At 66.7% G+C, this 11,567-nt stretch overlaps 1 protein-coding gene across 1 annotated transcript in view; it reads right to left on the reverse strand.

Moving 5' to 3' along the window:
- Nucleotides 1-996: 996 nt before the first annotated feature.
- The window catches only part of MDC1 (mediator of DNA damage checkpoint 1), a 14,628-nt gene continuing 4,057 nt past the window's right edge, over nt 997-11,567 (reverse strand). Inside the window, 7 exon segments of the mRNA XM_064473806.1 lie at nt 997-1,438; nt 4,291-4,401; nt 8,966-9,091; nt 9,488-9,673; nt 10,964-11,038; nt 11,287-11,491; nt 11,493-11,548. Of these exon segments, the coding sequence (XP_064329876.1) occupies nt 1,022-1,438; nt 4,291-4,401; nt 8,966-9,091; nt 9,488-9,673; nt 10,964-11,038; nt 11,287-11,491; nt 11,493-11,548 (1,176 nt within the window). The 3' untranslated portion in view covers nt 997-1,021.

An 11,567-nucleotide genomic window follows, 5' to 3' on the forward strand; every position in this document is an offset into this window, starting at 1 on the left:
GCCATGGGGCTCCTCCCCCGTGTCCCCTCCATGTCCCCGTCACCTCCCCTGTGTCTGTCCCCCCCGTGTCCCCACGGCCCCTCCTGTGTCCCCTCACGTGTGTCCCTGTGTCCCCCCTCCCCTGGGTCCCCAAAAAGGGGGGAGCAGCTGGGGGTCCCCCACCCCACTGGGGAGGTGACACCCCCCGTGTCCCCCCAAAAAGGGGGTATTGGGGTCCCCCACCCCACTGGGGAGGTGACACACCCGTGTCCCCCCAAAAAGGGGGTCCTGGGGTCCCCCACCCAACTGGGGAGGTGACACCCCCGTGTCCCCCAAAAAAGGGGTCTTGGGGTCCCCCACCCCACTGGGGAGGTGACACCCCATGTCCCCCCAAAAAGGAGGCCCTGGGGTCCCCCACCAGGGAGGTGACACCCCTGTGTCCCCCCTAAAAGGGGGTCTTGGGGTCCCCCACCAGGGAGGTGACACCCCTGTGTCCCCCCTAAAAGGGGGTCTTGGGGTCCCCCACCAGGGAGGTGACACCCCCGTGTCCCCCCAAAAAGGGGGTCCTGGGGTCCCCCACCCAACTGGGGAGGTGACACCCCCGTGTCCCCCAAAAAAGGGGTCTTGGGGTCCCCCACCCCACTGGGGAGGTGACACCCCATGTCCCCCCAAAAAGGAGGCCCTGGGGTCCCCCACCAGGGAGGTGACACCCCTGTGTCCCCCCTAAAAGGGGGTCTTGGGGTCCCCCACCAGGGAGGTGACACCCCTGTGTCCCCCCTAAAAGGGGGTCTTGGGGTCCCCCACCAGGGAGGTGACACCCCCGTGTCCCCCCAAAAAGGGGGTCCTGGGGTCCCCCACCCAACTGGGGAGGTGACACCCCCGTGTCCCCCAAAAAAGGGGTCTTGGGGTCCCCCACCCCACTGGGGAGGTGACACCCCCGTGTCCCCCCAAAAAGGGGGTCTTAGGGTCCCCCACAGGGAGGTGACACCCCGTGTCCCCCCAAAACCCCAAATCACCTTGTTTTTCACTGCCAAAAACCCCTTTATTGGCGGGTGGGGGGGGCCGCCGGGCGCCGCCGGGTGCCGGGGGGGTCCCGGGGGGGGTCCCGGGGGGGGTCCCGGGGGGTTCGTCGACTCCGAGCTCGTGCCAGCACCTCCCCGGACCCCCGGGAGGACCCAGGAGTGCCGGGGGGTTCCTGGACATCCCTGGAGGGGTGACGAGGAACCCTCGGAGGGGCTGTAGGAGCCCTCGGCGGGGCGGTGGGGGTCGGGCGGGAATTGGGGGGGGTCGCGGCGGGGGGGGTCTCGGGGGGCGGGGGGAGGAGGAAGGGCTGGAGCTCCAGGCGCTGCCGCAGGAGCCCCGTCAGCAGCAGCTCGGCCGAGGCCAGGGGCAGGCGGGCGCCCAGCGCCGGGGCCCAGCGCCCCGCGTCCGCCTCACACGAGATCACCAGCCGCCGCGGCTGTGGGGGGGGTGTGGGGCGGGGGGGTCACACGTGGGGGTCCCCCCACGCTGCCACCCCCGCCCCAAGCAGTCTGGGGCTTCTGGGGTCCCCCATATCCCGTGTTGATCCCAATGGGAGTTCCCACCCCCCCCCCAGGAGCCCTGGGATGCTCCGATCCCCCTCCTCCATGGGACCCCCAGAAGCCCCCCCCCAACCTCCCCAACCCCAGTGGGACCCCCTAACCTGCCCCCAGGAACCCCCAACCCCAATGGGACCCCCCCAAATCCCCCCCAACCCAACTGGGACCCCCAATCCCTGCCCCAGGACTCCCCAACGCCAATGGGACCCCGCAATCCCCCCCCAACCCCAAGGGGACCCCCTAACCTGTCCCCAGGACTCCCCAACGCCAATGGGACCCCCCCAAATCCCCCCCAACCCCAATGGGACCCCCTAACCTGTCCCCAGGACACCCCCAACGCCAATGGGACCCCGCAATCCCCCCCCAACCCCAAGGGGACCCCCTAACCTGTCCCCAGGAACCCCCAACCCCAATGGCACCCCCCAATCCCCCCCCAACCCCACCCCAAGGGGACCCCCTAACCTGTCCCCAGGAACTCCCAACCCCAATGGCACCTCCCAATCCCCCCCCAACCCCAATGGGACCCCCTAACCTGCCCCCAGGAACCCCCAACCCCAATGGGACCCCCTAACCCACCCCCAGGACACCCCCAACCCCAATGGGACCCCCTAACCTGTCCCCAGGACACCCCCAACCCCAATGGCACCCCCCAATCCCCCCCCAACCCCAAGGGGACCCCCTAACCTGTCCCCAGGAACCCCCAACCCCAATGGCACCCCCCAATCCCCCCCCAACCCCAAGGGGACCCCCTAACCTGTCCCCAGGACACCCCAACCCCAATGGCACCCCCCAATCCCCCCCCAACCCCAATGGGACCCCCTAACCCACCCCAGGAACCCCCAACCCCAATGGCACCCCCCAATCCCCCCCGACCCCCCAACCCCAATGGGACCCCCTAACCTGCCCCCAGGAACCCCCAACCCCAATGGCACCCCCCAATCCCACCCCCACCCCCACCGGGACCACCTAACCTGCCCCCAGGACCCCCCACCCCGACCCCCCAACCCCAATGGGACCCCCTAACCTGCTCCCAGGAACCCCCAACCCCAATGGCACCCCCCCAAATCCCCCCCAGGATCCCCCAACCCAACTGGGACCCACAATCCCTGCCCCAGGACCCCCAACCCCAATGGGACCCCCCAATCCCCCCCCAGGACCCCCAACCCCAATGGGTTGCCCCAAGACCCCTGGGATACCCTGAGGCCCCCCCCGGGCACCCTGACTCCCCTGGGACCCCCACAAGCGTCCCCCCACCATGGGAGCTCCTGACCCTCATGGGACTCCCCAAGACCCCCAGGATGCCCTGACACCCCCCTAGGGCACCCAGACCCCCCCGGGAGACCCCAACCCCAATGGGATACCCCCAAGATCCCTGGGATGCCCTGACACCACCCCCCCCGAGCACCCTGACCCCCCAGGACTCCCCCCCAGGAGACCCCAATCCCATTGGGACCCCCCAAGATCCCTGGGAAACCCTGACACCCCCCCTTTGGACCCCCCAACTCCAATGCCCCCCCCCAAATCCCCCTTTGGACCCCCCAACTCCCTCAGGACCCTCTGATGCTTCCCCCACTCCCCCACCAGGGCCCCTCATGTCCCCCCCAGTGGCTTTGGGACCCCCCAAGTCCCCCCTCCATGGCTTTGGGACCCCCCAAGTACCCCCTCAATGGATTTAGGACCCCCCAAGTACCCCCTCAATGGCTTTGGGACCCCCCCAAGTCCCCCCTCCATGGCTTTGGGACCCCCCAAGTACCCCCTCAATGGCTTTGGGACCCCCCCAAGTCCCCCCTCCATGGCTTTGGGACCCCCCAAGTACCCCCTCGATGGCTTTGGGACCCCCCAAGTCCCCCCTCCATGGCTTTGGGACCCCCCAAGTACCCCCTCAATGGCTTTGGGACCCCCCCAAGTCCCCCCTCCATGGATTTAGGACCCCCCAAGTCCCCCCTCCATGGCTTTGGGACCCCCCCAAGTCCCCCCTCCATGGATTTAGGACCCCCCAAGTCCCCCCTCGATGGCTTTGGGACCCCCCCAAGTGCCCCCCTCCATGGCTTTCGGACCCCCCAAGTCCCCCCTCGATGGCTTTCGGACCCCCCAAGTCCCCCCTCCATGGCTTTGGGACCCCCCCAAGTCCCCCCTCCATGGCTTTCGGACCCCCCAAGTCCCCCCTCGATGGCTTTGGGACCCCCCAAGTCCCCCCTCCATGGCTTTGGGACGCCCCCAAGTCCCCCCTCGATGGCTTTCGGACCCCCCAAGTCCCCCCTCCATGGCTTTGGGACCCCCCAAGTCCCCCCTCCATGGCTTTGGGACGCCCCCAAGTCCCCCCTCGATGGCTTTGGGACCCCCCCAAGTCCCCCCTCCATGGCTTTCGGACCCCCCAAGTCCCCCCTCGATGGCTTTCGGACACCCCAAGTCCCCCCTCCATGGCTTTGGGACCCCCCAAGTCCCCCCTCGATGGCTTTCAGACCCCCCAAGTGCCCCCTCGATGGCTTTGGGACCCCCCCAAGTCCCCCCTCGATGGCTTTGGGACGCCCCCAAGTACCCCTTGATGGTTTGGTCCCCAACATCCCCCCATGTCCCCTCATTCCCAACCCCAATGGCTCTGTGTCCCCAGTGTCCCCCGATGTCCCCTTGGGCTCATCCCCGATGGCTCTGGGACCCCCGCGACCCCCCCCTTGGTGGCTCTGGGACCCCCATGTGTGTCCCCCCCGCACTGTCCCCGCTGTCCCCTCACCCCATAGGTGTGGGGCATGGTGGGCAGGAAGGTGCCACCGCTGCAGGTGACGATGTCCCTCATGTGCTCGGGCTCGGGGCGGACGTTGGGGGTGACGTGGACCTCGTAGCCCTGGGGACACCGGAGGAGGGGACACGGTGGGGACACGGAGGGGACACGGAGGGGACACGGCCATCAGTGCAGCACCAAGCCCCCGGGACGGGGCCGGCCAACGGGGACAAGGACACCTTGGGGACGGTGTGAAAACAGCAGGGGACACTAAGGGACATCAGGAGACACCCCTTGGTGAACCCCGAGGCCATCGTCCTGCGGTGACACCACGTGGGGTGACAATTTGGGGGAACAGGGACACCTCAGGGCCACCTTGGGGACACCAGGAAAGGAGGGGACACTCCTCTGGCCATCCCCAGGTCGGACCGAGGGGACAACGTGAGGCCCCGACTCAGCAGGGGACAAGGACACTTGGGGACACGGGGCCACCGTGGGCCTATCGGGTGACATCGGGTGACACCAGGTGACATCCCCTCCCACCCTGCGCTGAGTCCCCAGCGGGTGCCCCGCTCGGTGGGGGGACAGGGTCACCCGTGGGGAGGACAGGGGGTCTCGGGGTGGGTTGGGAAGGGCTGGGGATGGTTTGGGAAGGGCTGGGGATGGTTGGGGACAGTTTGGGAGGGCTGGGGACGGTTGGGGACAGTTTGGGAGGGCTGGGGACAGTTTGGGAGAGGTTGGGGACGGTTGGGGACAGTTTGGGAGGGCTGGGGACAGTTTGGGAGAGGTTGGGGACAGTTGGGGACAGTTTGGGAGGGCTGGGGACAGTTTGGGAGAGGTTGGGGACGGTTGGGGACAGTTTGGGAGGGCTGGGGACAGTTTGGGAGGGGCTGGGGACAGTTTGGGAGGGGCTGGGGATGGTTGGGGACAGTTTGGGATGGTTGGGGACAGTTTGGGATGGTTGGGGACAGTTTGGGAGGGCTGGGGATGGTTGGGGACAGTTTGGGATGGTTGGGGATGGCTGGGGACAGTTTGGGATGGTTGGGGACAGTTTGGGAGGGCTGGGGATGGTTGGGGACAGTTTGGGAGGGGTTGGGGATGGCTGGGGACAGTTTGGGATGGTTGGGGATGGTTGGGGACAGTTTGGGATGGTTGGGGACAGTTTGGGAGGGGTTGGGGACGGTTGGGGACAGTTTGGGAGGGCTGGGGATGGTTGGGGACAGTTTGGGAGGGCTGGGGACAGTTTGGGAGGGGTTGGGGACGGTTGGGGACAGTTTGGGAGGGGTTGGGGACGGTTGGGGACAGTTTGGGAGGGCTGGGGATGGTTGGGGACAGTTTGGGATGGTTGGGGATGGCTGGGGACAGTTTGGGATGGTTGGGGATGGTTGGGGACAGTTTGGGATGGGTTGGGGACGGTTGGGGACAGTTTGGGAGGGGTTGGGGACGGTTGGGGACAGTTTGGGAGGGCTGGGGACAGTTTGGGAGAGGTTGGGGACGGTTGGGGACAGTTTGGGAGGGCTGGGGACAGTTTGGGAGAGGTTGGGGACAGTTGGGGACAGTTTGGGAGGGCTGGGGACAGTTTGGGAGAGGTTGGGGACGGTTGGGGACAGTTTGGGAGGGCTGGGGACAGTTTGGGAGGGGCTGGGGACAGTTTGGGAGGGGCTGGGGATGGTTGGGGACAGTTTGGGAGGGCTGGGGACAGTTTGGGATGGTTGGGGATGGTTGGGGACAGTTTGGGATGGTTGGGGACAGTTTGGGAGGGGTTGGGGACGGTTGGGGACAGTTTGGGATGGTTGGGGACAGTTTGGGAGGGGTTGGGGACGGTTGGGGACAGTTTGGGAGGGGTTGGGGACGGTTGGGGACAGTTTGGGATGGTTGGGGACAGTTTGGGAGGGCTGGGGACGGTTGGGGACAGTTTGGGAGGGCTGGGGACAGTTTGGGAGGGGTTGGGGACGGTTGGGGACAGTTTGGGAGGGCTGGGGATGGTTGGGGACAGTTTGGGAGGGCTGGGGACAGTTTGGGAGGGGTTGGGGACGGTTGGGGACAGTTTGGGAGGGGTTGGGGACGGTTGGGGACAGTTTGGGAGGGCTGGGGACAGTTTGGGAGGGGTTGGGGACGGTTGGGGACAGTTTGGGAGGGCTGGGGATGGTTGGGGACAGTTTGGGAGGGCTGGGGACAGTTTGGGAGGGGTTGGGGACGGTTGGGGACAGTTTGGGAGGGGTTGGGGACGGTTGGGGACAGTTTGGGAGGGCTGGGGACAGTTTGGGAGGGGCTGGGGATGGTTGGGGACAGTTTGGGATGGTTGGGGACAGTTTGGGAGGGCTGGGGATGGTTGGGGACAGTTTGGGATGGTTGGGGATGGTTGGGGACAGTTTGGGAGGGCTGGGGATGGTTGGGGACAGTTTGGGATGGTTGGGGACAGTTTGGGATGGTTGGGGACAGTTTGGGATGGTTGGGGATGGTTGGGGACAGTTTGGGATGGTTGGGGACAGTTTGGGAGGGCTGGGGACGGTTGGGGACAGTTTGGGAGGGCTGGGGACAGTTTGGGAGGGGTTGGGGACGGTTGGGGACAGTTTGGGAGGGCTGGGGACGGTTGGGGACAGTTTGGGAGGGCTGGGGACAGTTTGGGAGGGCTGGGGACAGTTTGGGAGAGGTTGGGGACGGTTGGGGACAGTTTGGGAGGGCTGGGGACAGTTTGGGAGGGGCTGGGGACAGTTTGGGAGGGGCTGGGGATGGTTGGGGACAGTTTGGGATGGTTGGGGACAGTTTGGGATGGTTGGGGACAGTTTGGGAGGGCTGGGGATGGTTGGGGACAGTTTGGGATGGTTGGGGATGGCTGGGGACAGTTTGGGATGGTTGGGGACAGTTTGGGAGGGCTGGGGATGGTTGGGGACAGTTTGGGAGGGGTTGGGGATGGCTGGGGACAGTTTGGGATGGTTGGGGATGGTTGGGGACAGTTTGGGATGGTTGGGGACAGTTTGGGAGGGGTTGGGGATGGCTGGGGACAGTTTGGGAGGGCTGGGGATGGTTGGGGACAGTTTGGGAGGGCTGGGGACAGTTTGGGAGGGGTTGGGGACGGTTGGGGACAGTTTGGGAGGGGTTGGGGACGGTTGGGGACAGTTTGGGAGGGCTGGGGATGGTTGGGGACAGTTTGGGATGGTTGGGGATGGCTGGGGACAGTTTGGGATGGTTGGGGATGGTTGGGGACAGTTTGGGATGGGTTGGGGACGGTTGGGGACAGTTTGGGAGGGGTTGGGGACGGTTGGGGACAGTTTGGGAGGGCTGGGGACAGTTTGGGAGAGGTTGGGGATGGTTGGGGACAGTTTGGGAGGGCTGGGGACAGTTTGGGAGAGGTTGGGGACAGTTGGGGACAGTTTGGGAGGGCTGGGGACAGTTTGGGAGAGGTTGGGGACGGTTGGGGACAGTTTGGGAGGGCTGGGGACAGTTTGGGAGGGGCTGGGGACAGTTTGGGAGGGGCTGGGGATGGTTGGGGACAGTTTGGGAGGGCTGGGGACAGTTTGGGATGGTTGGGGATGGTTGGGGACAGTTTGGGATGGTTGGGGACAGTTTGGGAGGGGTTGGGGACGGTTGGGGACAGTTTGGGATGGTTGGGGACAGTTTGGGAGGGGTTGGGGACGGTTGGGGACAGTTTGGGAGGGGTTGGGGACGGTTGGGGACAGTTTGGGATGGTTGGGGACAGTTTGGGAGGGCTGGGGACGGTTGGGGACAGTTTGGGAGGGCTGGGGACAGTTTGGGAGGGGTTGGGGACGGTTGGGGACAGTTTGGGAGGGCTGGGGATGGTTGGGGACAGTTTGGGAGGGCTGGGGACAGTTTGGGAGGGGTTGGGGACGGTTGGGGACAGTTTGGGAGGGGTTGGGGACGGTTGGGGACAGTTTGGGAGGGCTGGGGACAGTTTGGGAGGGGTTGGGGACGGTTGGGGACAGTTTGGGAGGGCTGGGGATGGTTGGGGACAGTTTGGGAGGGCTGGGGACAGTTTGGGAGGGGTTGGGGACGGTTGGGGACAGTTTGGGAGGGGTTGGGGACGGTTGGGGACAGTTTGGGAGGGCTGGGGACAGTTTGGGAGGGGCTGGGGATGGTTGGGGACAGTTTGGGATGGTTGGGGACAGTTTGGGAGGGCTGGGGATGGTTGGGGACAGTTTGGGATGGTTGGGGATGGTTGGGGACAGTTTGGGAGGGCTGGGGATGGTTGGGGACAGTTTGGGATGGTTGGGGACAGTTTGGGATGGTTGGGGACAGTTTGGGATGGTTGGGGATGGTTGGGGACAGTTTGGGATGGTTGGGGACAGTTTGGGAGGGCTGGGGACGGTTGGGGACAGTTTGGGAGGGCTGGGGACAGTTTGGGAGGGGTTGGGGACGGTTGGGGACAGTTTGGGAGGGCTGGGGACGGTTGGGGACAGTTTGGGAGGGCTGGGGACAGTTTGGGAGGGGTTGGGGACGGTTGGGGACAGTTTGGGAGGGGTTGGGGACGGTTGGGGACAGTTTGGGAGGGCTGGGGACAGTTTGGGAGGGGTTGGGGACAGTTGGGGACAGTTTGGGAGGGCTGGGGACAGTTTGGGAGGGGTTGGGGACGGTTGGGGACAGTTTGGGAGGGCTGGGGACAGTTTGGGAGGGGTTGGGGACGGTTGGGGACAGTTTGGGAGGGCTGGGGACGGTTGGGGACAGTCACCTGGAGCAAGGGGTGGCGGCGGGCGCGGCGCAGGGCCTGGGCCAGGCTGAAGCCGAAGTGACGCTCCTGCTGGCTGTCACGCACCAGGAAGGGACCCGGCACCAGGATGCGGCCGCTTTGGGCGCTCTGGGGACACAGGGGACACGTGGTGGCACCCCCAACCCCAGTGACACCCCCCCAGGTCCCCCATCATCCCCAAATGCCCCCCTCCCTTGTCCCCCAACGCCCCCACATCCCCAAGGACCCCATCCTTGGCCCCAAACATCCCCCCCCGTCCCCAAGGACACCATCCTCTGTCCCCAAGGAGCCCTCCTTTGTCCCCAAGGTTGTCCATGTCCCCAAAGACTCCATCCCATGTCCCCGAGGCCTTTGTCGCCCGTCCCCAAGTGTCCCCCATGACCCTCCTGTCCCCAAAGACCCCATCCCTGTCCCCAAGGCCACTGTCCCCTGTCCCCAAGTGCCCCCCATGTCCCCAAAGACACCCTCCTTGTCCCCAAGGCCATGCCCTGTCCCCCGTGGGACCTTGTGGAGCCACTCGGGGGTGACGATGGGGACACCGCGGGCCACCGCGCAGAGGAACTTGACGGTGCGTCGGACGCGGTCGGTCACCAGGTGGGTGCAGTCGAAGACGTTGGTGGCCAAGGACCCCCCCAGCGTCTTCAGGGCCACCTCCATGGCTGGGGAGGCCACCACCCCCGTGAACAGCACCTGGGGACATGGGGACACCATGGGGACGTGTTGGGGACACCCCTGGGGAAGCCACCACCCCCGTGAACAGCACCTGGGGACGTGGGGACACCATGGGGACGTGTTGGGGACGTCCCTGGGGAGGCCACCACCCCCGTGAACAGCACCTGGGGACGTGGGGACACCATGGGGACGTGTTGAGGACGTCCCTGGGGAGGCCACCACCCCTGTGAACAGCACCTGGGGACGTGGGGACACCATGGGGACATGTTGGGGACACCCCTGGGGAGGCCACCACCCCCGTGAACAGCACCTGGGGACGTGGGGACACCATGGGGATGTGTTGGGGACACCCCTGGGGTGGCCACCACCCCCGTGAACAGCACCTGGGGACGTGGGGACACCATGGGGACACCATGGGGATGTGTTGGGGACGTCCCTGGGGAGGCCACCACCCCCGTGAACAGCACCTGGGGACGTGGGGACACCATGGGGACACCATGGGGACACCCCTGGGGAGGCCACCACCCCCGTGAACAGCACCTGGGGACGTGGGGACACCATGGGGACATGTTGGGGACACCCCTGGGGTGGCCACCACCCCCGTGAACAGCACCTGGGGACGTGGGGACACCATGGGGACGTGTTGGGGACACCCCTGGGGAAGCCACCACCCCCGTGAAGAGCACCTGGGGACGTGGGGACACCATGGGGATGTGTTGGGGACACCCCTGGGGTGGCCACCACCCCCGTGAACAGCACCTGGGGACGTGGGGACACCATGGGGACACCATGGGGACGTGTTGGGGACACCCCTGGGGAGGCCACCACCCCCGTGAACAGCACCTGGGGATGTGGGGACACCATGGGGACGTGTTGGGGACACCCCTGGGGTGGCCACCACCCCCGTGAACAGCACCTGGGGACGTGGGGACACCATGGGGACACCATGGGGACACCCCTGGGGAGGCCACCACCCCCGTGAACAGCACCTGGGGACGTGGGGACACCATGGGGACGTGTTGGGGACACCCCTGGGGTGGCCACCACACTGAGGAACAGAACTTGGGGACGTGGGGACACCATGGGGACACCCCTGGGGCTGCCACCAACACCATGAACCCCTGGGGACACCGTGGGGGCACCCCTGGGGGGGTCTGGGGGGGGCGTGGGGACACTCAAGGGGGACTTTGGGGTGGGGGGGACGAGGGGCATGGGGACATGGGGTGGGGCAGGGGGCCACCCTGAGGGGACACGGGGACATTGGGGGACACCTGGGGCACCCCTGGGTGCTGCCCCTTCCCACAGTACCTTTGGGGGGGTTGAGCTGGGTCCCCCGTGGGGGCGGAGCTGTGGCTTCATGACCTCTTGTGGCTCCTCCTCCTCCTAGGGGGGTGGAGCCACAGCATGAGACCCCACCCCTTCCCAACAAGCCCCCCCCACCCCAATAAACCAGACCCTGCTCCTCCAATCAGCGCCCAGAAGCCCCACCCCACTCGACCCCACCCACCACTCAGCCCCCACCCACCCCCATATATTGACCCTGCCCATCACCTTTAGGCCCCACCCCCAGCCCTGCCTCCTGACCACACCCTGGCCCCACCCCCACCCCCACCCCATCAAGCCACACCCACCTGAGCTTGCCTCTTAGAGGGGGCGGGACCCACCCGTGAGGGGCGGGGCTTGGGTGGTGGGCGGGGCCCCACCTGCCCCTGCCCCCTCACGACTGGCGGCTCTGATGGAGGGGGGCGGGCCTGGAGGCGTGGGCTGCGCCGCACAGGGGCGGAGACAGGAGGGGCCACGCCCCCTGTGCTCCGCCCCTGCCAGCTGCCCCCCTGTGGCTCCGCCCCCTCGGCTCCTGGCCAGGCGCTGGCTGCGGCGAGGCCCCTCCCCTACCTGGGGGATTTTGGGGGGG

Source organism: Phalacrocorax carbo, chromosome 26, assembly GCF_963921805.1.
Source record: "Phalacrocorax carbo chromosome 26, bPhaCar2.1, whole genome shotgun sequence".
Lineage (NCBI taxonomy): Eukaryota > Metazoa > Chordata > Aves > Suliformes > Phalacrocoracidae > Phalacrocorax > Phalacrocorax carbo.